This window comes from Ambystoma mexicanum, chromosome 2q, assembly GCF_040938575.1.
Source record: "Ambystoma mexicanum isolate Mex_15411 chromosome 2q, UKY_AmexF1_1, whole genome shotgun sequence".
NCBI classification, from domain to species: domain Eukaryota; kingdom Metazoa; phylum Chordata; class Amphibia; order Caudata; family Ambystomatidae; genus Ambystoma; species Ambystoma mexicanum.
This window is the reverse complement of record NC_090924.1, coordinates 338682537-338710349: the sequence shown is the minus strand read 5'-3', so window position 1 is coordinate 338710349 and position 27813 is coordinate 338682537. Positions and strand designations below refer to the sequence as shown.

Genomic DNA, 27813 nt, shown 5'->3' with positions numbered 1-27813 from the left:
ATTAGGGTTTCTTCTTGGACGGGGGATGGGAATACCACATCTCACCTGGGGGTACCCCAATTCCCAAGGACCCTCCACCCAGGTGGTCCTCCCTCGCTTGTCCACCCCCATGGTCAGGATCCAGAAGTGATGGCCTTTCCCTGGCCACCTGTGTAGAGGATCCCAGGGGAGTAGAAGTGAAAATACCCTCAGGTTTTTCACAGGTGGTATGGAAGACACAGAGCTATTCAGGGGAAAGGGATAATAAAACATGTTAACAGAATTGCAATTGATTATTCAGGGTTCACATTTTCACTAACTGTACCGTCTTTCTCCTTTGTCGTTCTCCAGTGAAATCATACACGGCTGGTTTTCTCGCTACCACCGGAAGCATCGGTTTGGGAATCCCTACAAGATGGAGAGGTTTGGCAGCAAAGTGTTGAAGTAAGGAGGAGCGACAGCAAATGGGAAAAGGGCTGGTCAAGTATCCTGATAGTGGTGCTCTGAGCTGTCATAGAGTTGTCTCTGATAGACCTGCCCACAATTGTGTACCCCTGCATAGCAGGGCCTGTTTCAATGTGTCATAAAGGCAGCCAACATTGTATGAATTTCTATATTCGGCCACACAATGTTATCCCACTTCACAGATTTAACCCGCTTTTGCTACCTAGTGACCATGTGGGGAGGCCAAACACGTGTGGCAAAAACCTGTACTGAATATTTTTTCTTAAATATGTTCTTAGTGTGGAGGCACTTTATTAGCTCCTGTAGCAGATTGTGAGAGGAGCAGCATCATCCTTTTCAGCTTGTGAAGAATTGAGGTGATGGAAGGACTTAACCCAAAGTAAAGGCCCTGCCAGGACGGTCATGGCCACGAGTTATTGTAACTCTAGTTGGATGAGAACTTGAGTGTTTGTCTGAATCTCACTCTGATGCATCTTAAGTTGCAGTGTGCAGACATATCATTTGGAAATAATTACACACATATGGATTATTTGCAAGTGCCATGATTCACATCTCTCCTGCACTATACACTCTGCTCTACATGTTTGGGTGGGTGGCCCAGGCACAATGATGTGGGGCCATGGTATGTTTGCATGCACCGTGCCTGGGATTGTGTCAGGGAGCAAAGAGATGCCGCTTGATAACATTAACAGTCCTAATCCCCTCATTGGGTGCCAACCATTGTGCCCTGATTCTGGCTGTTACGGGCTTAGGGTGGGATTTAAAGGCTCAAGCAAGGACATTACTGAATGATGCTACTTCTAGACATGCTTGGTCTTCCATCTCTGCCCAAGATGAATGTCACCCAGCTCTGCATGACCCCCCACTTGTGTGTAGCTGTTTGCTGTGCCAGGTTCTGGAGCAGCAGTAATCCACAGATGTGTTCGCTAAGTGTCATTTTGGCACATGTTTGGGGGGTGGGTGAGTGTGTGTGTGTGTGTGCATGCATTTGTGTGTCTGGGCATGCTTCTTGGGAACAGCGCAGTATAAAAGTAGCAAGCTGCATTTAGGGGTGTGGTGAAAATGTCAAGGTGCAGTGTTCTTGGCACAGCCTGAAAGCTTAACTGGGAAATCCTGGGGGTAATGTTTAAATGCCATGCTGCAATACTGAGAACAAAGAGTAGTATGGGAGATTATGTGTGTACAAATTGACAGTGGTGTGAGCACATGTGGGAGCAGCATGACTGAAATAAGGCATTTCAGGGGGGAATGTTTAAGTGGCATGGGGCATTATTAAAGTTTCAGGAGTATTATTCTGAGGCAGTATGATAATATGGCAGAAATAGGACAGTTGCATAGTGCAATCTGAAAGCCACATTAGGCAATGTGAAAGCACAATGGACAATGTCAGAGGTGCATGGGACCATACTGTGTGCATTGTCGATGGGCAATGGGGCAGTGTTTTGGGTACAATGTGGAGTTTATTTGGCAATGTAACCGGCCAACGCTGGTACAGACTGTTGAACTAGTATGATGATTATGTGGAAGCAATGTGAGAGTAGTCTAGCTATTTTCTGATGCAATGACCACACTAGCATACTAATCTACTCAACTGGAGCAACTCATTTTAAGCTGGTATGGTAATTCTCTGTAGCTAGTGTGAAGCTGGCACTGCAATTTCTGCAGGCAACGTAGAACCCAGGATACATTACTAACATGCATGACAGTATGCTTATTTGGGCCAACACTTGTATGGCTCTGTCTCAACTGACATGACAGTTGTGTGGATGCAATGTGATTGGATTTGATTATTTTCTGGGGCAGTGCAGAACATATGAAGACAATTAGCTTAATTGAGGCAAAACTGGTGTGGGACTCTTGAAACTAGAATCCAACTTCTCTATGGACAAGGTAGAGTCTAGCATGACAGTGTGATTAACTGGGCCAAAACATAGAGGGGCCTGTTAAAATTGGCATGAGAGTATTTGATCAACAGGGGCGGTTTGAAAGTGGTTTGGCAATTTGGAAATTGACATGACAGTGTTTGAATTGGTAGGCTGAATATGTATGGTAAGAACTAATTTCATAAATTAATTTAATTAGTTTGCTTTCATACTTTGGTCCTTTCCATCAACCAGGTCAACGAGTCTAATGATTTTTAGTTTCCATGTTTTCTTACCTAGCTCTTTTTCCATATCGTATTTCACTTTCATGTGATCTTTCTCTTCCGTCCTCTTGTCTCTTCTCTTTGCACCAACCATTAATCAAAAAAGACTTTGCTGGTTCACTAAGGCAGTTATTTATAGGCAAGCACATCGCCTAACATGAGCTTAAATCCTACTCCAACCTTAGAAATACCTCTGGCTCACAGAAAGCGGGCTCATTGGCTGAAGATGTATGGGTTATACTTTGGACTTAATAAAAGAAAAATAGCCTACTGTCGAAGCTCACAATGCAGCAGATGCACAGAGATTCTGAAGGTAATCAAGATTGCCCCATCACACTCCACTTTTTTGTTTGGTGCAAGGGATTCAGACTGTGTATAAGACCAGCCATAATTTGGTGCATGCTCCTTTTCCCCAGAGCAAGGATACCTAAGAGAAAACTGTGGACAATCATGGATTATAATTGTTTGTCAATCATTATAAGAATCATCAAAAGCCACTGTATTTTCACACACATATTATCTCTTCCCTGTCTAGGTCTTAACCTCTTAGCTTGCCACTCTCCATACTGTCCAACCCATCAACTGTTTACTATTCACATGGTCCACTTTTCTCCCTAACAGCAATCCACTTCTCCAACCATCCTCTGCACCAGCTGACTGCCCCCCAGCTATCCACCTCAGATTACTGCCAACCCCAGCAGCTGTTCACCCCTCCAGCTATCGACATTTCCAACTGTTCACACCTCCCTTTACCTGATCCGTTAAGCACCCCTCGGGCCATCAACTTCCATGGGCTGTCTGCCCCCCAACAATTCAGTCTATCAGCTATCTTCATTGCTATATTGCCACCTTTTCAGCTATCCAGCCCTGGAGCAAATCATCCCATCAGTTATCTAGCCTAATGCTTTTCACCCGCAACAATCAACCCCATCTATCCACCCCATCAACTTACCACCAGTATAGGCATTCACCACTGCCCCCTTCTCAGCTATGAACCCTTACATACCCACCCCATCAGCTAGCAAGTCTGTCTGCCATCCATTTCTATAGCTATCAATTTGACCAGTTATTGTCACGCCAGTGTGTGTCTACCAGTCCAAATATCAGAGACTGGGAGGATGGTGACTATACGCGCGTTGATGTTATCTGCTCTGGTGGGGGACCTACCTGTCACGCACTGGTCTTCGGGCCAGTGTGCCCGGGCCGGCGGCTGTGGTGTACTCCCAAGCTTCCCTGCGGACACTCCCTGGGTCGCTGCGGTGCTCTCGGGCGCCCAGTCCTGTGATTCTTGTGGCGATAGGGAGAAGCCATCTTTTCCCCACAACGCCGGTCACGTTGTAGATGCACGCCGGCCCTGCATTTGCTAAGAAGCTCTGTTGCTAGGCAACCAGAAACAGCCGCCTTGTTTCCACCCCATGACATGAATAGGAAGTGAGATGGAGCACCAGTGCGTCTCAACTCTTGTTGTCCTCGCTCCCTTTGTTCTCGTCTTCTCTCTGTACACCTGGTCTTGGTGGTTCGTTCCTTGCCCTGTGCTTGCTCTCTCTCTGCCTTGCCTGGTTTCCTTCTTGTGCCTGTCTTTGCTCTCCCTGGCCCCTCTTGTCCTGTGACCTGCTTCAGTTACCATTCTGGAGCCCCTGCCCAGTGCCTCACACTGTTACTGCACCGCGTTAATCCAGGGGCACCAACTTGTGGTGTGGGAAGACCTCTCCTGTTGTCTGCCTCTTGAGTGTTCATCCTCAGTTGGCAGGGGCAGGGTGAGTTTTCAGGCATCGCCATTTTCCCCAGACGGCAGTGATTCAAAGTGGCAAACCTGGTTCAACTGACTTATCGCAAAGGTACGCGGCAGCGTTCTGATCTGCTTGACAGTTATTCAGCAATCATCCCTTCCACATAACTGTTTTCGACTATCCACCCCTCCTAGTCGCCACTCTTTTACATGTATCTATTTGTTGGTTCTCGGTAGGAGCTGCTTGTTTTCTCATTTGGGGGAGGGGGTGCATGGCAACAACCAAGGAAGAAATTGTGTACCTGACCAGACCCTTATAGGTGGTGACAGATAGACTGGAAAGTCTAGGCCTCATTGATGGGCAGGGTGCAAAATATTTTGACTGATATGAGTCCAAAATGTCACCTGCTCCGCTAATCCCCTCCACACTCCACCGCTCCTTCTGTCCTCCTGCTGCTCTCTTAGTCATTCTCCACCTATGAGCTCACCCAAAAATCCCACACTTCCTGTTCCCTTCTTATATCCCACCCCGCCTGCCAGGATTCGATCTCCCTGGCCAATCTGGCCTAGTCTTCTCCACCTGGGTCATGTATAGCAAAATTCTAGGGGCCAAGCCTGCTTACGTTCTCCGTTTGTGCCCATTGCATATAGAATCTGGTAGCTTGGGAAGGCCAGTGTTCATGTTCTGGAACTAATTTCGTGGAGTCTCACAGTAAGTCTCTTGGGGAATGGTGAGTCCTTCTCCCCTTTCGGTCCCCGGCAGTCTAGAGTGCTTTTGGGATGTTATGCAAGCTTGTCTCTGTTGTTCAGGAGCCCTGTTAGGTCTGCAGCATTGCCGCGTTGGGAAGCGGGTTCTCTCTATCCCCGCCATGGCTTCTTGTAGTTGGTGTGCAGGCTTGTTTAATCTTGATTTCGTTTCTGTGGTCGATCACAGTCGTGGTTGACAGATCGTTCAGGCCTCTTCTATGCATTCTTGTTCATTTGCTGGAACACTATTGTTCTTAAACACAGAGAAGACTGGCTAGGAATGTTCGAGGCGTGACATGAGCAAATAGTGGTATGCACAGAAACAATGGGCACAGAGGCGTGACATGAGCAAATAGTGGTATGCACAGAAACAATGGGCACAGAGGGTGGATGGGAGGGGCAGGATTTGGGGTCCTCTGAACTCCCACTGTCCACCTCAGAGATAGGACTGGTTCTAGATAAGCCTCCCAACTCTGGCCGAGAGCTATTCCTGCCCCCCTTTGACAAGACCAGTTTACTCACCTTGTCACACCATGTCCTAGCTTAACATGTGCCAGTAACCAATGAAGGACTTATAGGTTTGAAGTAGTGCCCTCCTTTGGGGGTCCCCTTTATGACTTGTTTGAGGGTGTAGGTGACAGACTGAGCAAGGTAACAATGCGTAAGCAAGTATGGGAAGTGTGCAGGACGTGTATAACGTTCCAACACGTCATGTTTTCTTGTTCCAAAAAGTACATCCACCCCTTGGTTTAAAAAAAAATCCATTCTGATTGTTGAGTGATTTATTGCTATAAAAGGTACTAGTATCAAGAAAATCAAGTGGTAGCCCTCCTGTTATGAATATTGTCTTCTTATCATAGGTTGCCTAATGCTTTTCATTTATAGTTGGACATGGGGTAGAGGGTGATTGTGTTGCCTCTCCGGCCGAAGGGGATGTTATGCTAATGCTGCCAAGCCAAGGTATAAAAAATACACTTGTGCTACACCGGATAAAGATAAAGGAAGAAGGAACAGGAGTAGTTCCTCCACATACAAGCTCTTGGCAGGACGTTGAGGTGGAGAGTTTGGCTTGGGAGGCTTTTGAACCAGGGCCACCAGTTAAGGAAGTGGTGAGAGCCCTAGATAGAATCCTGTAAAGACCTTAGAGTGGCCTCCTCTCTACCCATGCCTACTAGTTTAATGTCAGATCCTATGTGATTCAAACTACAGAATCAACCACCAGGCTCCAGTAAATGTATGATAGCCAGGAGGCCTGCCCACCATACACTAGCTGCATAAGAACATTGCCAAGGAGATTACTGGGCACTTTGCTTCAGAGTAAGCCCGTGAGATCATGAGACAATTTTCTTGAAAATTCTTTATTTTATTTGGGGCACAGAGCACATATTCCCACACTTGGTTCTGATACATTAAAGCACCTGGAAAGAAAAGGACCTGACCTTAACAAAAACTGAGAACTGTGACAGGGTCAGAGACGTGACCCTATCAGGAGGCGTTGGGGAACCCTATGAGCCTGGGGCAGGAGGCTTACCATGGGGTTTCCCAGAGCCTGGCCGGCCCCAGTGACTGGGTGTGGGAGTTGAGAGGGCCACAGACTGCCCTTGTACCTGTGCCTATCTAAGTAAACTAAGTTCACAGCATATCAGTCAGGGTTCCGTCCCAAGTGTAGCATCGAGACAGCCATCATCCAGGTGGTCGCTGATGCCCTCTAAATCATGGATAAGGGCGACTCATGCCTCCTCGTCCTCCTTGACCTCTCGGTTGCATTCGACACAGTCAACCACTGCATCCTTCTCTCCCTCCTTGCTGACAGACTGGGATTCTCTGGCACTGTCCTGAGTTTGTTTACCTCCTACTTCTCCGGCAGACACTAGGCTGTCCAGATGAATTAATGGCGTTCTAACTGACTCCAGGTCTCCTGCGGAGTCCCCCAATCGTTTTTAACCTTTACATGGAGCATCTGTGCACTCTCCTCCAAGATCCCAATATAGCCATCCACCAATATTCACACAATTCTCAGTTGAACATGAGAGTAAAAAGCCTGCAAGACATCATTTGTCTCCGCGATTACCTGCCCATCATTCAGTCCTGCATGTTGACTGCCTACCTCAAACTAAACCCATCCAAGACTGAATTTGTTCTCGTCGGTCTGCCTGCTGAAAAACAACTTGTCCAACAATGGATCAATGGTATGCGCCTAAAAGGATGTGATCCTCAACTCTCGGATTCAGCGGATTCCTAAAGGCTTCACCACTGACAGCAGCCTGTCACTCCAGAAACGCATAGCCAAGAAGGCCCAAATAACCTGGTTCCAATTGCTACCCTTTGAAAAATCAAACCCGTCGCCCTTGTGGTCTCACACATCGATTGGGGGAAATGCTCTCCTGACAAGGCTCCAAGAGGCTTGACTCCCCTAAAAGAAGTCCACCATGCTGCAGCACGTCTTATTAGAGGAGCATGGATATTTGACCAAATCACCCACATGTATCATCTACAAAGCAGTCACGAGTAGCACACCAGTGAACCTGTCGGGTGAGCTCCACATATCTGGTGGCACATGCTTCTCATGCAGCAAATTGGCTAACTGGCTTGAATAACAACTCGTCTGCAAAGAGGGGACCCGCCAACAATCCTTTTCTTGTTATGAACCACCCCCTGGAACTCCATCCCTATGCTAGCTCGGAATTCCCCACAATTCTCTACTTTTGCAAATCTCTCAAAACATGGCTCTTTTAACACCTGACCAAGGAATAATTCCAATGGATACACATATCAACACACAGACCTCACAGTACTATTCAACTATTAATAGACGGCAGCCTGAATGCTGGCTTCTGTAAGGGACTAGGAGACAGAAGGGTGGCATGCTGATTGGCAAAGACTTTTATTATGAAGTAAAATGGGGGAGTTGCATGAAAGCCTAACTAACCCTATCTCTAAGAGGTTTTTCCGTGCCTCAACAAAACTAATGAAGTGGTCTATGCCAGAATGTCCAAAGTAAAGTTCATCCTGCGTCCAACACATTCTCTGTCCCTCACAAGCTAAACTAAGAATAAAGTGCAAGGGGAAATTGTCTCTTGAGTGCCAACCTGCAGACCGATATTGTCAGCCAAGCACAAAAGTTCTGAAAGGTGTACAAAATCAAGCAAAGGTTCCACAGGACTCGTGGGTTGTCTCCCTTACCCCTGAGTCTTTCCAGCATTTGAAAACAACAGTTCTGCAACAAGCCAGAGGTTTTGCTCCCTTTCTCCAGGGTCTTTCCACCGTTCTTGTGCCTCTATTAAACTGCCTTGTTGTGGAGAGTGCTCCTGTCCTTACCTTAGCACCCCTTCCTTGGTTTACTCTCCTGCCAAGGAGGGTAATCGTTCTTCTCTTTCACTCACAGCCTTGGTTTACCCTCCTGCGAAGGTCTTTGGGTGTCCCTTGAATGTGCAAGCTTCATTTTAAGGCTTTGGGGTATTTGTCCCCCTTGTGGGTCCCAGATCCCCTTTACTTGATTACGTTTCCAGCTCTCCTCTTCTCCCGACCAAAACCTTGTTTCACTCTCCTGCCTAGGTCTGTAATACTTTCTTGCATCCACAAAGCTTCTGTTCCGCTTGTGATGCCCAGGGGGTTGTTCCACCAGTATGGGTCTCTGACCGCCTTCAGTTGGTTGTTTTCACAGTTCTCTGTCCCTCACAGCCTTGTTTTACTCTCCTGCCAATGTCTGTGAATGTTTGGTCTTAAATAGGCAAAGTTTGTATTGTCTGTAATTCGCTGTTTAGTTTTCAAAATTGGATCCCAGATCCCCTTCACGTGGTTCTCATGTCTCTTGCCCCTCACCTTTTGCTCCTTATGTATCTCTCAAACCCTGGGATCAGCCACCCTGTTAACTGTAGGGTCAGGGCCGTCCCTCTCTGATGTCTTGCGTACCACAGAGGGCTTTCGGCAGGTTCCTGGGCTTTCCAGTGTCCTTGCCAGACCTCTATGTGCTTCTTCCACTGCTCGGCGTCCGTCTCCCTGCACTCGTGCGGCTCCGCTCCGCAGCAGGTGGCTTGCCTCTGCTTCGGTCTGTTTCCCAGTTGCCAAGCTTTCTCTGTGCGGTTCTCTGTGGGATGCGCTGTTCTCCTCTCTCTCTGGCCGGCCTCCGTGTACCTGCAGCTTCTCGTGGTCTGCGCCGGACCAAGAACGAAGACCCCATTCTCCTGCTGCCTCTCTGCCTTTGAATGAGTCTGGGCCAATCGGGTCCTGGCACAAGCTAGAACGCGTGCTGTCACTCACGTTTGGTGATTATCATTCCTTGCGTCCTTTTCCTCGTCCCAGTATTTGTTAACTGGGATATGCTGCCATAACACACAGGAGTTTTAGGTAATGTAGTGAGGGATGGGCTTAGAGGGAAGGTGGGAGGGGGGAAAGGGTAATGTGTTCTCCCAAGTTGGTCACCACTCTCAATGGGGTTCTCCCTCGCCATGAGATCCACCCACTTAGCACCACCCCCGGGGGACTATCAGGTAGCAGCCTCACCTCCCTGGCCCCATGGGAAGGGGTTCCCCCCCATGGAGGCAGTGACGATACCCTGGTTTTCATAAGACTACCCATACTCTTTACAGCACTCCACTGGTCTCGAGCAAGGTCTGTGCTTTAAACAATAAAATTAAAATAAAGTTCCACCTTTTCTTGCCACATACCTGCTGTGCACAATCCTGGCAGTCTTTCTGTTTTCGAGGAAGGGGGGTTAGAGGTGCACTACTTATTCGTGTCTATGTGTACCCAATAATTAAGTTAACATTCCTGTTTATGTCAATAAATTCTGCGGTTCAATTGAACCTGATTATTTCAGGTGCAGGAGAGTGTAGAATCTCTAGACCAACAGAGATCCCAAGTAATTACAATGCAAAGAATTACCCCTTGTTTGCAAAGGGGTGAAACATTCCTGCACTCCTCAAGGGTCAGTGCCCTTCTTATCTTCTTTCTTATTTGTAAAGTAATATTTTTGGAATTCAAGTGTATTTACTTGTATTGTCATTCACAATATTCAAATCTTAATTATTTCAGTTTCAGAAATCCAAAATACGTATTTCTACACACATTCAAAAATTATACATATTTAAATCCAGTGAGTCACAATAAGCTTTCATTACAAAACCTAACCGGCTTTGTTGGCAATTATGACTTCCAATTGTATACCATATTCAAGATGCACGTAAATTACATAACAATTTCAATTCAAGCATACAGAATGTATCAAGTTGTGTCGAGTAGTTAACAGTCTGCATATTCCCCATTAACTTCATGGGGTTCTATGAATCGGTGTCTTTCGTTTATGAACCATCCAAAATAGTCTTTTTCAATATAGGAAATATTTCCAGAGTCCAAAAGTTAATTGAAAAGATGTTATTTCTAAAGGGGATTAGTGCCAACGCGTTTCAAACTCATTAGAGTTCATCTTCAGGGCCATCAAGTACTCTGTTCCTTAGGCAAATATCCATTCTGTAGATAAAACAGAAATGGGCATAATTAAAGTATCTTTGTAATGTCTCTGTAATAACCATATAAGTATAATGGCTAATTATTACTTTTACAAGTTTCCATCTGTGCAACGTGCAGCTTTCATTTCTATGTATGTGTGGAGGTCAGTACTCACCACAAGGGCGATTGTATTCTTTCCCTTGTAGGTATGGTATCAGAGGGTAGCTGGTCATTCACCCACAGGAAATGTTACCAGATACTACAAAGATAGAGTTTGTTTCAATGCAGTGAATTTGTGGCATGATTTTCACAAGCTGTTAACTCGCACGTGTATTCGAGTCTACTGGGCGGCGGGATATCAACGCTTAGAAGTACTCGTGACCAGCTAGGACGTCTGATTATTCATTAGTGCTCGTGACTTATGTAGTTTTATCTTTATTCGACATATCATCTGAACGGGTATTGCTATGAGCCGGTGATGGTTACAGGAACGTATAAATGCTATTTACCTTGCTCGCGGAGTTCTTCTCGCCGTGCGACTCGGGCGGTCACCATCGAAGTTGTATTCTCGTAACTATGGTGACCGCGCGCATGCATCTATCCTAATATAGCGCCCGCCATCTTGGTGTGGGCTCCTCACATGTAGTCATGGGAACTGTTTGTGTTTGTATTCTTACGATTTTGTCACAATCTACATTTTGGCCAATACAAGTAATCATGGATCACGAGCGCTTGTCAACTGTCCGGTTAAAAAGTTTTGCCTACTATCTTTCTCAATTACAGCGCTGACTGTAAAATACATAATTCTATGACCCTAAGTGCCGGGGTTTCGGAACGCTGGGAAGTAACCCTTCGTTCCTCTAAAGCACCTGGGTCATCTGCTATCGGATTTTTTGTGTTTTCATTCTAAGCTCATCTTTCGCTTATTGCTCATACCAAATTTGCATACGAGGGAGTTAAAAGGGATACTGTTTACCAGTTGTGTGGGGTGGCCCCATTATACAAAGGTCATCTTGAATAATCACAATAGGCGTATTATATATTCATGGAAGGCGATTTTGGGGCAATCACAAATTGTACTGAACATCACATGTCTCCAGATTAAATACATCAGTCTCTTAGATGGTATAAGGCATCTGTTGGAGATTCCACTCACATTCTATTTGTTTTGTTCTTCGAGTGATACAATTCTGTTCATACAAAACACATCAAGTCGAAATCACAATTCATTCCTCTTGGGTGTAGTGTGTCTAGCTTATCAACCCAATAGATTTCTCTTTGTAATAATTTATTCCGTAAATTGCCGCCCCTAGAGGCTACTTTGACTTGTTCCAAAATTACACATTTCAGTTGTGCAATGGTGTGTTTCTGTTCCTTAAAGTGTGCTGCCACTGGTGATTTTGTGTTCTGCGTTCTAATGTTGGATTTATGTTCGGTCCATCTAATTTTGACTTTGCGAGTGGTAATTCCTACATAATAGAGGCCGCATGGGCATTTCAATGGATACACTACATTGCTGGCATCACAAGTACAAGAGTGTTGAAGTTCAATGTTTTTCCCTGAATGTGGATGTGAACTATATGTGCCTGTAATCACATTGCTACAATGTTGGCAGTTATGGCACGGCTGAGTGCCTCGATACTGTATCTTGGTCTTCGGTACATCTGTCATTTCAGCTTTTATCAGGCTGTTGCGTATGGATTTACTGTTTCTGTAAGCGAAAATCGGATTTTCTGGAAAGAGTTCTTGTAGTTGTGGGTTTAATTGAAGCATAGCCCAGTTCTTCTTGATAATGCTTTTAATCTTCTTGCTTTGCGTAGAGTACGTAGTTACATATACTAGCTGTCCTTCAGTTTTTTTGTTTTTACTCTCGAAAAGACTCTCTCTTTCCATGGTCTCCACTTTGGTTGCCAATCCGCTGATGGTGCTCTGTTTATAGCCTCTTTCGAGGAATTTAGCTTCTAGAGTTTTCGATTGTTGTTTGTACTCCTCTGTGCCAGAGATATTCCTCCTGTACCTTAGGAATTGACTGTAAGGTACACTGTCTAGTGTCTGTTGAGGATGAAAACGTGTGGCTAATAAGAGGCTGTTCCTATCTGTGGTTTTTGTGAAAATTCTTGTATTCAGATGGTCTCTCTCCCAGTAGATCTGTACGTCCAGAAAGTTAATTTTTGTGTCACTGGTTTGTGTGGTAAATTTAATCTGTCTGTTCATATTCATAATTGAGAAAAATTCCTCTAGTTCCTCTGGTGGACCTGTCCATATTCCAAAAACATCGTCTATGTAACGGACAAATATTGACAAGTGTCTTAGCCATCGGGGACAGTTAAGTACATGTTCTGTCTCGAGGTGTAACATAAAGGTATTAGCGTAGCAAGGGGCCATTGCTGCGCCCATGCTTGTTCCTGATAGTTGCAAATAATGTTTATCTTTAAATTTGAAGAAATTGTTTGTTAATACCAGTTTCAGTAATGTCAATATGAAAAGCCTATCTCCAAGGCATGTTTCCGCATTTAACAGTAGCCATTCCACTGCTTCCAGGCCATCCTTGTGTATGATGTTAGTGTACAATGAGGTCACGTCCATGGTAAATAGTATGTCTCTGCCTTTCACAAACTGAGTGTCCTTCAGCCGTGTGAGGAAGTGAGTAGTGTCCTTCACGTAAGTGGGGCTATTTTGTATCAAAGGTTGTAGGACTTTGTCTAGATATTTTGCTATCGGTTCCAAGATGCTCACTGTTGCTGCAATGATAGGTCTCCCAGGTGGTTTTTCTAGGCTTTTATGCACTTTCGGTAATATATAGAAGACCGGCATAATTGGATGATCCTTCAACAGGAAGTTGTATGTTTTGTCACTAATGACTCCTCTTTCCAATGCTTCATCTACTACCTCTCTGATTAAGGTACGTACTTTCTCTGTCGGGTCAAAATTGATTTCTCTGTAGGTCTCTTCGTCCCCTTTGTCTGCGGGTTTGAAAATAATATCTTGGTTGTCCAGTAATCTCTTAAGAATCAAACTCTCATGTTTAGAGAAGTTGCTGTGTTTTTTGTGGGTATATGATAGTTTCTTAAGGTCTTCCAGAATCTTTTTTTCAAAGGTTGTAAGTATGTGGTTCTGTATAGGTGGGTTGAACACGCTTTTGGGTGCTAGTTCAAGGAACTTTGTTGTGGGCTCCATAACCTCTTCTTCATGGGAGTTGAAAATACTTTTAATCGCATTTTTCGTATTAGTTTAAAAAAAATAGTTTTTTCTTTTAGAAGTGTACTTGAGTGTTGAGGGACAAAGGAGAGGCCTTTTTGTAGGACCTTTGATTCCAGTTTAGAGAGGTGGTATCTAGAGATATTGATAACTAAGTTTTCTTTGGTCCCGTCTTCTTCCTTGGTGCGTTTTTTCTTCTTTCCCCTTCTTGTGGGTCTGTTTCTAAAAAATCTGATCTATCCCTATCTATTGTTGGTATGCTGGATGTTGTCGGTGCTTCCACAGATTCTGGATTCTGAATGTTGTCTAACTCGGTGCTGGAGTCTTCCGAGGATGTTTGTTCTGCACTTGGATTCTTCTTTGGTTGTGGACGTGGTTGGAAAGGTCTCGATCTTCGTTGTCCGTAGTACTCCTGCCAGGAGTATACAATGTCCAGTTGATAATCCTGTGTGTCCCGTCTAAATTTCCAGATTTTTTTGACCTCCAATTCCTGTTTGTATTTTGCCAGTTTTAGGTTAATGTCTTCTAAAGTGTTTTTCAGTTGGTCACCAGTTAGTCCTGTTTTTAGATTATTCTGAATAGTTATGATTTCTTCTTCTAAGGTTTCAAGGTTGTGTGCTAGTTCTTCTATCGTGAGCAGTATCAGATCTAATGAGCACTTGTTAAGTATTTTCCGCCACTTTTTCACAAAGGCAGGATTATCCTTACATAAAGTTGGATCTAAGTTCACTCTCGGTCCTCTCGGAATTCGTTGTGCTTTATGGTACTAAGCAAGCGTAGATGCGTGTAGTTTCAAATTAATTTCCCGTCCTGTTTTCCCCACAGAACCACATCACCCAGACAGCCTATTGTTGGAGGAAAGAGCAAGGCACCCAAATGATCGAGAGAGTGATTCGGGGAGGAACTGATATGCACATTAGACCTGCAATCCAGATGCTCTGCATAACACACACTGTAAACTTGATTGTACCTTCAGTGGGGCCATGGAGCAGTCAGCATATCAAACCGACAGTCCAGGCGCTCTGTGTAGTCCTTACACAAACCTTAACATGGACTATACCTTTAACGAGCCACCCTTTTCCAACGCCAGTGGACATGCAAACTCTGAAATTACCTATTCTTTGAGCAGACCACTTACCAAATGCTGGTAGACCTGAGTACGAAAAGAGGGCAGGGCTTAAAGCCTTATATTTGTGTTTGCATACCTATAACTCAAATCCTGGGGAAAAAGAAGCCAGTGGTTGGGCCAGGGAACTAACTGAGGAAGAGAACTAATGGAAGGTGAAGAGGAGGATAAAAAGGGGCATGAAATCCAGGCGGTGTGGGTTGTTTAGGTCTGGTGAAAGGAGATGGAGGACCAACAGTTTGAGCAGGAGAAGGACAGTGCAGATGACTGTGGAAGAGGGTTGCTGAAAGGGTGTGCAAGTGGAGTGAGTAAGACTAACGGAGGGAGAGTACAGGTTTAATGCCCATGATTGAGAAGCTAACTAGGAAAGTGAAAGGAGGCTGACTATAGGGAAAGGTGTGGGGAGAGAGGGGAGTGCAGAAGCAGTGCACTCAGGAGAGTAGGAGTAGAAAAGAGATCTTCTTTTTTAAATTTTAATTTTTTGTTTCTGTTTGATCAAAACACTGATCTTTCACAAACAACATTTGACAAAAAATACTCAATACAATAAATATATATGGTAAATCACCAAAAAGACACCATTGGAGGGACAGTGAGAGAAAGAGAGAGAAAAGGGGAGACAAGGGGGAAGTGGAATCAAGAAATGGGAGAGAGTATGGGAAAGGAAGGATAGAACATCAGGGTAAAGAGTTCAAGAGCATGTACGAAAAGGACAGAGTGAGACCTGGGTGCTTGGAAGATACATTTCCATGAAAACATTCGTACTGTGGGAACTAGGTTAGGATCCATCTATATTGTTCCCATAGGAGGTCAAATAGTGAAGGCATTTTCCTTTAGGTGATCACAACAAGGCAGGCAGCTGCTAGACAGTAGATGGACTCCTCTAGATCGCCAATGCTACCAGTCACCTGTGGAGTCCTGCAGGGTTTGACCCTCTCCCTCGTGATCTTCAATCTATACATGGAGGTGCTGGGAGCCCTCCTAGCCACACACAATATCCACCAATACGCTGAGGACACACAACTATACCTCAATATCAACTCCATCATGGACATCCCCACAGGCTCATAACCTACCTCTCGCTGAGCAGGTCTAAGATGTCCAGTGCATACTTGAGGCTCAGCCCCTCCAAGACCGAATTCCTACTCCTCACCAACAACACCAGATATACAGACCTGGCTATTAACCATGAACTCTGAGGGCTTCAAACCTGGGCTCAACTCCTGCACCAAGTCCATTGAGTTCCACATCGACAAACACCACTCCTTCAAGACACACATAGCTAAGAACACTCCAGACAGCTTGGAATCAGTTCTCCCTCCTGAAGAAAATGAAGCCCTTCCTGCCTCAGGACGACTTTAGATCCACTGTTCAAGCACTGGTCCTATCCCAGCTGGATTAGGGCACTGCCCTCCTGGAAGGCCTCCCGTCCTCCCTTGTGCCTCTGAGAAGTGTCCTATACGTGGCTGAACACATCATCCAGGCTCTACGCAGATACGACCACATCACCCCAGCCTGCATCAACCTTCACTGGTTACTTGAGTCACCCAGCTACCTCACAGAGAAACTCTTCATGCCCAGTGGACAGGGCACCATCAGGAGCCAGAACACATGCAGACTTGAAATCCGCCACTGCGAAAAGGAAAGAAACAGAAAACAAGCCTTCTCTGGCTATACCCCAAGACTATTGAACCTCCTCTCCGTCAGCATCAGACTCACCCCCACACTTGTGCAATTCAGAAAAGAACTCAAGATCCACCTCTTCAAGGAGTCTCTCCTCCTCAATAGCTCACCCATCCCGCCCCCGTGCCACCTGACTCGCTAGACGTTGTCTGCCCCTCTCCTCCCTGCCACCCTGTACAGCTGTACCCCTCCTCTCTGCACCTCTGTACCCTGCCCCCGCTGTATATCTGTTATGTTGTTACCTCTGAAAAGCGCTCTGTTATGCAAATGAACTTTTGTATACCTCTGTAAAGCGCTCTGTTGCTTTTTGAAGCTAGCTCTGTGCTCAATAAATACTATAATAATGACCATAACCATCATCCTGGGGCTTGGGGATGCCTGGGCTATCCAGGGAGCCACCCAGGGGAGACGAGAAAGAGAGGCCTGGCCCATAGAGAGCCACCTCACAATAATTTCAATTAAAACCCTTAAACTGTCTTTGAGAGTTGATGTGTTCTTGAAGCAATCTGTGAAGCGTGGTGGCAGAAGTGGTATCATCCAAACCCCAATGCAGAGGTCACCAACAGCCAAAAGAGATGTTGAGCATAGTGTAACGTAGCATGACGGCTCAGTTTCCGCACCAGAGTAACACCCATGGCTGCGGAATGTGACCAGTATGGAGATGAGGAGGTGATAGCTCTGCCCTGCGACAAGGCCCTTGTCAGGACTGGTCTTACGGTGGAAGTACCCAAAGGGACTTCTGGGCAGATTGCACCCAATTCAGTATTGGCCCATAAACACTGCATGGATGTGGGAGTTGGAGCCATTGATGGGGAGTACCGAGGTAAGGTGAAGGTAGGTCTCCTAAACCTGGGAAATATCGCCTATGTTATAAATCCTGTTCAGTCTATAGCCCAGTTCTTGTGCAAAGGTTTGAAGAAGTGGAAGATCTTGAAGCCACTGAGGGAGCAGATTCTAGGTTTGGAGAATTGACAGAGGCATAGAGAGGAGACACCCGTCCTTTCTAGGTCCTTGGCCCTGCTTCAGCAGAGTTTACTGAAGCTTAGAGAATGGATACTCTTCCGGAACAAACTAATAAGAATTTAGTCTCCGAAGCTGAAAGCCAAACTCTGAAGAACTCCCCCATAATTTCTCGTTATTGTGAGAAAGACGCCCCAATCATCCATAGGCTTCTCTCCTTTTGAGCTGGTGTATGGGCGAACCCCAAGAGATATGTTGAATATAAAGTGAGAAGAGTGGGAAGGGCCTGGGAGTTGACAGAACAGTGATCACCCCATTGTACAAAACACCAGGGGATACATTGACAAGGTATGATGGCTATTCAAGGCTCATCTTCAAGCAACCCACTCACACCAAGAGAAAGCGTACAACAAAAACACCAAGCTGCGCACCTTCCATGATGGGAACAACGTCATGGTCCTGCTACTTAGCACAAGCTACTGGCTACATGGCATGGGCCATACATCATTACCAATGTTGTGTCGCCTCACCTATAAAGTCCAGCAGGTTGATAGAAGAAAACAATCCCAGGTCTATCATGTTAGGAAGCTGAATGCCTAGCAAGAGAATAACTACCCAACGCACCAAGCACCCTAAGAATACAACACCTGGAAGACTGCCTTATTAATTTAAGATTATGGGGTGACCCTGCCACCAGGTCTCCCCACGTCTAGGCACAAAAAATTGGGAGAATTGCAAAAAAGATACCTGGATGTGTTCTGCCTAATTACTGATCACAGAGAAACTTTACAACATCTCATAATTGAGTGCACTGCGTTGAATGACATAAGGAAAAAATGCTTTGGAAAGAAATTAATTGTTCAGAGTCATTTAGATTATGATCAAATATGAAATGTATTGTTTTCAAATCCGAGAATAACAATACAAATTGCAATTGTGCAATTTTTGGATATGGTATTTCCTGATGTAATGTGCTAAACGGAAGAGTGTGAACAGTGATTACTGCAGGATAAATGTCATGATCAACCGTTCTCATAAGACTTAAGTCATTTTGGTTATACATTGCAGATGGCGTATTTGGTTAGAGGAGAGGTTGTCTGATCGATTGACATTTTTATTGAATTTGTTGACAAATAATCAATTCTCTTTTTTTTAAACTGTTTATATATTACACTTTTTACTTTGATAATCTGTTCCAGAATTGTTAAATAATCTACAATCTGAATATTTATGTCTTGAGAGCTGTGGTTTTTATTTTTATGTAATTTTGTGAATAATAATTTGAAAAGTTGGTTTACCAACAGTAACAAATAAATAAAATTAAAAAAAATTACCCAGATGTGTTCTCCCCAAAGCTGGGATGAGTATGAAGGGTGGTACACAAGATTCCAACACCACTCTGAAGAATCATCAGACTGTACCTATACCAGCTACCAGAGGCCAGGAAGAAAATCGCAAAGGAAGAGCTGAAGGAAATGCTGGACCTAGGTGTAACTGAAAGGTCCTATAGTGAGTGGTCCTCCCTGATCATACTTGTTCCCAAGCCCGATAACAGCTGAAGGTTTTGTATCAGCTTTCAAAGATTAAATGAGATCTCTAAGTTTAATGCATACCCCATGTCCCAGATAGACTAACTGGTGGAAACGCTAGGAGGAGTGATATGAATTTCAATGCTGGATCTTACTAAGGGGTATTGGATGAAGATGCCAAATGAAAGACAGCCTTTTCACCATCTGAAAGTCTTTCAATTCACAGTCCTCCCGTTTGGTCTCCATGGGGCACCTACTACATCCCTGTGATTAATGGATCCCATCCTGACCCCGTGTTGAACCTTCACTGAGGCCTTGTTAAACGAGATCGTTGTATATAGTAGGACGTGGAAGGATCCCTTAAAACACCTGTCACCAGTCTGTGATCAACTGAGAAAGGCCAAAATCTTAGCCGATACAGTGAAGTGTCACCTGGCACTATCATCCATCAACTACCTCGGATTTCAAGTGGGGAATGCTTTGATGTTGCACAACACAGCAAAGTGTAGGCTGTTCAAAGTGTCCCCTGGTCCCTAACAAAGAAACATATCCAAGCTTTTCTGGGCCTGGTAGGATACTACTAAAGATGCATTACAAAATGTTCGGAACTGGCAACTCCCTTTATGATATGATATGGCATTTTTAACGCGCCTATGCACAAGTGTTTCAAGGCGCGATGAGGCAAGGGAGGGGGAACAGAGGGAAGACAGACAGCGATCCTACTAGGTCAGGTGTCATTCAGATTGCGCAAGTGCATGGGAAGGGGAAAGGGGGAAAGTGCGAGGGAGTTGGGGAGGAGAAAGTTCAGTGCATGGGATTAAAGAATAATAACAATAAGTAAAGTACGGCCAGCAGGTGGCAAGTGCAAGGGTAAGTGCAAGTGCTGGTAGTGGAACTGTATGGATACAGAGACAGTCACGAATGCGGGGGTTGCCAGGAAGGTGCAAGTCCCGTTCCAACCCTGTACAGTGTGACCTGAGCCCAGACAGTGTTCGAGAAATTAAATAACATCATCTCTAAGAGCCTAGTGTTGCCCATGCTGTACTGCTACACATAATCTTTGCTAGAAATTGATGCCTCCTAAATAGGGTTGGGAGCAGTCCTCTCGCAGATCCTTTACAGGGAAGAGAAACCCAGTTGAAAACTCTTTCCTTATGAGAAAAATGATCCAGTGGTGGAATTGGAATGCCTGAAAATAAAGTGAGCCATACACAGCCCCAGATATTACCTATCTGCCGCCAATTTAAACTTGTCATGGACCATGCCCGCTTGGTGAGAATGGCTCCGAACAAAGACACCAAGCCATGCATCGTGAGATGGCACTTGGCCCTGTAGCCATATTCCGTGAAGCTTGAACAATGGTCTGGCTTCAAGCAGTTCCATGCAGATTACTCTCCCGAGATCCCCTGGTAGCTAGATGACATGGGGAAGAGGAGGACATGGGAGAAAGGTTGGATGTGTGTTATATGGTCAGAGAACTGACCCTGTCAAGAAGGAGTGGGGACTTCGCTCAACCTGGAGCAGGAGGCCTACCACAGGGTTTTTCAGAGCCTGTCCTGCCCTATAGGCGGGATGAGGGAGTTGGGAGGGGCCCAGTCTCTGTTCCTTCTACCTGTGCCTGTTTAATTGAACTAGGTACCACCTTTTCTTGCCCCATAACTGTTGTGCACAATACTGGAAAGTATTTTTCTGTTTTCCCCACAGAACTGCATCACCAAGAAGGCCTGGCGGCAGAGGAAAGAACAAGCAACCCAACCTAAAGAGAGCCAGTGAGGAATTGCAAGACTGCAGAATGATCCACACATCCAACTAGCAATCCATCTTCATGACACAAACTTAAGCTTGATTTTACCTTTAGTGGGACCGCAGAGCATGTCAAACTGGCAATCCAGGGGCCATTGCACGATGACAATTGTTGCCCTGGTGTTTATACCCTGCCAAACTGCACTTGTCATGGTGAAATAGTTTTCTTCTATGTCCCAGTGTTTTTAAAGACAGGGCAAACTCTACCCTAGTGCTAATACCGTGCAACTTTACACTTTCACCAGTGCAACCTTTCTGTAATCTGGCCCCATATGCTCTGTGTAGTTCTGACATGAACCATGGAAGGGAGTATACCTTTAAAGAGCCGCCATTATCCAACACCACAGACATCCATACTCTAAAATTGACTATATCTAACCAAATGCAGGCGGAACACGTATGGAAAGGGGGCTGACTTAAAGCCTGTTGTATGTGTTTGCATACCTGTAACCCGACCCCTGTGCAGAAACAAGCCAATAGTGGACTTGGGGAACCAGCTGAGGAAGAGAACCATATAAGAGGAAGGGGAGAATACAAAGGGGCATCGAAATCAAGGCAGTGCAGATAGTTTGTGTAAGGTCAAGGGAGGAGAAGGAGGACCAACACACCAAGCAGAGAAACAGCGATGTAGAGGACCATGAAGGAGGATTGCTGAAAGAGTGTGCAAGGTGGGTTATTGGTTGGTGAGAGAAAGTGGCTTGGGTATTAGAGTGCCTGCGAGGTGAGTGAGTGAGTCTATCAGAGGGTGAGTATGGGTTTAATGACTGAGTGGAAGGTGTCTGGGAGAGTGAAAGGAGGGTGAATGTGGGAGAAGGTATTGTCGGAGAGTAGAGTAGAAGTGTGAAGAGGGGAGAATAATAATATGGAGAGGGGAGAATTGGACTGTGGAGAGGGGAGAGTTGTAGTGTGGGGATGGGAGAGTTGTTTTGGGAGGGGAGACTACTATAGTGTGAAGAGGCGAGAGTAATGAAGAGAGGAGTATAGTAGAATGGAGAGGGGAGAGTAGTAGAATAGAGCGGGGGTGTAGAGGGGAGAGTAGTAGTTTGGAGAAGGGAGAATAGAGAGTGGAGAAGGGAGAGCAGAAGCAGAGAGTGCTGGAGAGTAGGAATAGAAAAAGGGAGAGATGGGTAGAGTGAGGAGGAGAAGGGAGACAGTGTAGGAAAGGGAGAGGAAGGCTAGAACATCAGGGCGAGAAGTACAAGAGTATGTAAAAAAGGACCGACGGAGCCCTGAGTAATTGGAAGGCCCCTTTGCTTGACAACATTCATACTGTTGGACCCAGCTTAGGATTCACCTAGATTGTTCCCAGAGGAAATATGATTGAAAAGATGTGTACCTTTAGGCCGTCATGACGAGCCAGGCAGTTGCTAGATAGTAGGTTTTACCAAACTCTAGTGATCTTCTTGGTGCTGAGGGATGCCTGGGCTAGGGAGTGATCTGCCCAGGGCAGATGAGGGAGGGACCGTCGATAGGGACCCCCTTCACAATCATTTCAATAAAAACTGTCTACGAGAGTTGATGTGTGTTTGAGGCCATCTGTGACAAACCCTTTACTTTGTACCTTTTTGAACCCTCCCAAGAGACCCTTCCACATTCATTTGCGCATAAGCACCCTGACCATATTTGAGTTACTTTTATGCACATTTTTTTACCTGGAGGAATTAGTTTGGTCTTGTATAGAACCCTCTATTAAAAACATGTTTCTGAACATGTTCCATGCCTCGCCTCTGTTTGTGCATTTTGTGACATGGTTTAATCTATCTTATGTCGCATCTGAAAACATGGTGATGTACATTAATTACATTACAGAACGAGTCATGAATAATTGCTAAGATAGCTCGTGAGTTATTGTAACACCTGAAAAATGATGTACATCCGCTGTAGGGGGCTGCCTCATCCTTCAGTTATGGGCATGTCAGTAATAGAAGTATCACTGGGTTGGACAGTTACTGGATACCTCAGTGGGGTTTCAGCATTATATGAGAAGTGTGTTCATGGGGTCATTATCATTGCACAGCTCAGGAAACTCAGCCGCAGGTTTCCTGCCCACCCCTCACACTGCGTTGGGTTACATAGAACTCTATAACCGCTTGGACATATGCTTTTGATCTTAAAATCCTAGCACATAGTTTCCGAGCTTGTTAACATATGCTGCCATTTTCCCAGTTGTCACACACATTCCACTGAGCCAAGAGCTTCCTGAACTCCTTCCATCCCTACTGTTTGAGCGTATGCTTTGCCCGATGTATTCTTTCAGTTTTGCAGCCTCCGCATGCCTCTGTGAAGTATCCTCCACCTTTTCCCTGGACGCTACTCAAACCAAACCTTGGCTACTTCCCCCTTGGCTTTCATTTGTGAGCAACTTCCATCACTGGCAATCAGTACTTTTTCTTTAAGTATCCTAGACTCATTCCATTTTTCGTGGAGTTGTTTTTCATATGATTAACACTGACCCCATGGGCTTCCCCACCGTTTCAGTTTTGTTTACCTTAGTATCCTTTTAGTTTGAACACTGTTCTTTACGCTGCCCTCTGCCTACTGCCTCTCCCCAGAATGCATTTTACTTGACATCACCCAACATTTGCACTCTTGATCGTTACCCACACGTCTTTTATTTATTGTAACAACCGATACATTTTTTATTTCAGTGTTTGCATTTGCAAAACAATGCCCACTGGTTCCAGAAAGGGGTCTAATGCAAGCATGTTTCTAATGGTTGAATGTATGACCTTGTACTTTTCTTTTTCCAGGTTTTGGTGCTAAATGCCTTCAAAATGTGTTAAAACATTTTCTTAGTGTCCGGTTGCATACCGTAGCTGTCTGTGCATTTTCCTGAAGATAAGTCTTTTTGGGACATGCATTATCCCACCAGACCATAGTAGTTAGGCCTGGACAGAATGTACTCTGCAGACCATGGCCCTCATTACGAGTTTGCCGTTAACCCGCTGGTGCTACAGTCGTGTTACCGGCAGACTCGCCTTACTGTTACCGGCGCCCGATATCCCAGTGTTAACGCGATATATTATGGGTGCCAGCAATGGCGGTAAGTTCCCATTCCATGGAGTCCTCCCCTATCACCGGGACATTTAATAACAGTGCAGATGATGGGGACAATTCTCTGCCAGTAGGGGCCTGTCGTTAGTTCGCTGTCCCTACCGTAAGACTCAGAGTGAGCCTATCCAGAAAAAATGCGAGAGCAGGTGGTACCGGCATTTATTCCGGACTGGCTCACCCATAATGAACTCCCATGTCTTCTTGCCTTCCACGTACAGAGACATTTCTATCCAACCCAAATATGCTCCCGCCTTCAAGTCCTAAGGTGCTGGTGAATGGAGGTCATAGTCAAGTGAGGTGGGCTGGCCAGTGTCATGCCGAAGTCACCAGCACCTTGGCTTGTCCTTTTCAATGTCTTCATTCACGACAGCAGTATAGGGCTTGAACATAAGGTACTCCTCGTTGCAGGTTACACTCAGGCCTGCTAGATCCAGACTTGACACACCACAGGGTAAGTGGTATCACGACAGCTGTGGTCATACATCCTAGTGACTTCTCTAGTGATCTTTGGACTCTTTGAGTGGCCTGCATCTCTATTCACCTTTCCACAAATTCATCCCTGAACCTCTACCTCCCTGATATTCACCTTCTCCATAAATACTGGTCTCTTTAGTTGATTACCTTTCCAATTGATCAGATTTCCAGATTGCTGTTTCTTTAGTTTTCTACCCAATCGATTAATCCGGGTGGCATTCCTTGCCAATACCTCTTTGATTCTCCTTGCAAACTATTCAGCCCTCTGAGGACTAGATATCGCTTTATCTAGTCACCACTCCAGCTATTGACAATTATTCCTCCAGCTGGACATCTCAGCTATGCACTCCAACTATTCACATCCCCAACAATTCACCCATTCTGATGTAAACACCAACTACTCACAGCTCCAGGTGCCCTCCCGGTCAATTCACCTTTTCTATTATTTATTCCAGCTGTCCACATCTTCAGCTATTCCATTATCTTTCAGCGCTGCCCCGTTGTTCATATAGGTTGCTCCTTTTTTTCAACCTGAGTTTATATGTATCCACACTTGTGCGTGAATGTACAGTCATTTTGTGTTTTTGTGCTTTTTTCATTAGATCTCATGAAGAGTTGGAGACTTTGATCCAGCAGCTGCGCCAACAGCTGGAGGCCGTGTACTTCCCAGACACGGTGGAGGAGTGGATGGAGGAGTTTGTGAACCCCTACATGGACCCCTTGCGGGAGTTTGTAAAGGACTACCAGGAAATCATCAAGCTTAATGCACAGCCAAAGGCCTCTCTGAAGAGACTTTAATGGAGCAGGCAGTGGCAAAAACACATTCAGGAAGCCAGAGATTGTGTGACTGTGACACTTTCACCACAGTGGAACCTGTGGACCCTTGGTGAAGGAGACGCAGCACCACATGAGCTCTGCTCTAGCAGGGGTGGGGAACTGGTGTTTTAGAATTGGTTTTTAAACTGGAGTTCAGATTTAGGTTATAAAACATGGCACTTCTGGACGTACTCAGTGTTTACTCAGAATGCAACAGGCTCAGTAAGGATCTCAGACTTTCGGGTATCCCGCTTTTATACCATCTTCTGGCAAGCAATGTCTAAAGTGGCCATGTGGATAAAATCCACAGCTTCAAAAAGTGTGTGGCGGCACAGTCATGCAACGTGAGCCCTGCTTGGCTTGTGATCGACTCACTGCAAAGGACTGTTGACCCGAGCTAGTTCTGCCGTTGTATAACTGTGCGCTGCAGTGCCACCAACGGCAGAGTTTGGTTTAAATTCTATCTGTTGGGACCGGTGGGGTCTGGCGTTCCTTCTAAAGGCGAGCCTACTGTGTCATCGCTCTGCAACAGAGATCTACTGTGGTAGGGATGAGCATAGGGACAAACCTCCGATTTGGAACTGAGAGGATGAGGAGCTCCACGCAGGTTTACCAGGCAAATGTTTCTGTTTCAATGTTCATTCTATTCATATTTCTAGGCCTCTCCTTTAATGCCTTCTAGAAATACATTCCACTTTAGCAAGAAATCGTTTAATCAACTGTAACTCAGGATTGCACAGGTGGAATATAGTACCACTCGCCCTAGGTAATTCCATATTTGATAATAAAAGAGTTTCCACAGTGGATCCTTTAGCGTCGGTCAGCTGCCCGGTCACCTGTTAACATTTAGATTAGAAGATATGATCCCTTTACCTGAATGTAAAGATTATTGTGTTAGTTAATGTTTATCAATATGGCTCTGTTTTAGGGGAGCAGACAGTTTCTGATCTGTGACAGATGTACAACGTGGTCCATTATGCAGCCTCCTTCATCTGCCCTTACCATAGTTCAACCCCCTGCACCCCACCTCTGTACCATAATAGATAATGTGCCACCACATCCAAATGACTATGGAGCGATGGACAGCATCCCTCACCTGGGAATAGTCATGATAGGGATTTCGGAAGCCAAGCTCAAAGCAATGCAGGCGGAACATGCAGATCATGAATTTGCAGGTGGGTCCCTGTAATCAGCATTTGCAAAGGGGCTATTGGTTCATGGCCTTTTAGGCAGGCAGAGGGTCTGAGGGATTCAGTGTCTACAGCCAACCTGACAGCTTCCCTTAGGAGCTCTTTGAAAGAGCAAGGGTTCCTACAGCGCCCCATCACAGGATGACCAGACAGCATGCTTCCACTTTCAAGTTGTGGCAAGGATTCTTCTTTGCCAGTCTATACTGGACAAGTGTATGGGACAAAGCATACTGTTGCAGGAAACCGCTGCTCATTACTGCACAGCTACCTGTGCAGTAATGAACAACGGTATAATGCATGATTTGTCCTGTTATGTGGTGGGTGCATGGGAATTATCCTAAGCCACTCACACTTCGGAGTGAGCAGCAGTATTATATAGGCATAGCTGCCAACTTGAGTCAGTCTTTGCATGTACAAATTTGTGTCAGTCTGGGCTGAGATTAGGGATGTAGTGATGCCTATCCTTCTTGTCCCACTTGAAATTAGTTGAGCAATCATAAGCATTTTTGGGTCTACCTTGTTATGCAAATCGGACTGCTCTTCCCAAACTGAAAAGGTCTGTAACATTCAGAAGAGCAGCTTGGGTGGGCCGCGCAGACCACTTTTGTAAAGCTGTTGCAGGGGCATAGGTTGATGCCAAAGCAAAACTCAGGGAAGTTCACAAAAACAACTCAGGAAAGTTAGAGCAGGGGTGTTTTTGGCTTAAACCCCTCTCAGCTGTATCCAGAATATTCAGTGTTGAGGGATCATGGGAGCCTTAGTCCAAAACATCTGGAGAGCCACAGGTTACAAACCCCTGGATTGGTGGAAAAACTGGAGAGAGTCAACAGGAAAAGTTGCATGGAAGTCCGTCAAACTACTAGCTGTTGTAATAATTACTCTGTTCTCTTTACAAATAAAACCTGTTGGATTTTAAAAGAATGGAAGACACTGCTCACATTTTTTTTACAGTTATTAGGCACTTCACTGCTTTCATTTAGTTAAGACTTGGAGATTTATTTGATTATGAGGCATGACAAAATTCACATGCTTTGTACTGTGGTGCTTTACACCCTTCAGAAGGTGGGATTTCAGTTGAAAAATATTCTCCAGTCTTGTTCGTGACTTGTTTCCATTGTGCCATTTACTGAGAAAGAACACATGCTTTTGCTTGCTCTAACTATTGATTATTATTCCAGGTTTTTTAAATAGTCATGCATAGTTGTTTTTCTAAAGAAATGAAATTGGATCAGGTACCTATTATTTGGAAACAGAAAGTACCAATGAGCAGTGGAAGGAGGAGGAATGGTCCAGTTTATACTATTGTATTACCCCCACCTGTCCCAAGATGTGCAGTCTATTACAGACTAATAAAAACAGATTACTCAGGGGGCTTTGACTGCACTATTTTGTTATTGGCGATCTACCCATTAAAAGGAATCGGTTTCTTAAGTAAATTTAATAGGATTACAGTCAACCATAAAATG

At 45.1% G+C, this 27813-nt stretch overlaps 1 protein-coding gene across 2 annotated transcripts in view; it reads left to right on the top strand.

Moving 5' to 3' along the window:
* Positions 1–27268, top strand: part of LOC138569399 (hexosaminidase D-like) — a 644991-nt gene extending 617723 nt beyond the window's left edge. For both annotated transcript variants that reach the window (XM_069647343.1, XM_069647344.1), the window contains 2 exons: positions 331–423; positions 24944–27268. In XM_069647343.1, coding sequence (XP_069503444.1) covers positions 331–423; positions 24944–25139 — 289 coding nt within the window. In that variant the 3' untranslated portion in view covers positions 25140–27268. The remainder of the gene's footprint in view (positions 1–330; positions 424–24943) is intronic.
* The last annotated feature ends 545 nt before the right edge of the window (positions 27269–27813 follow it).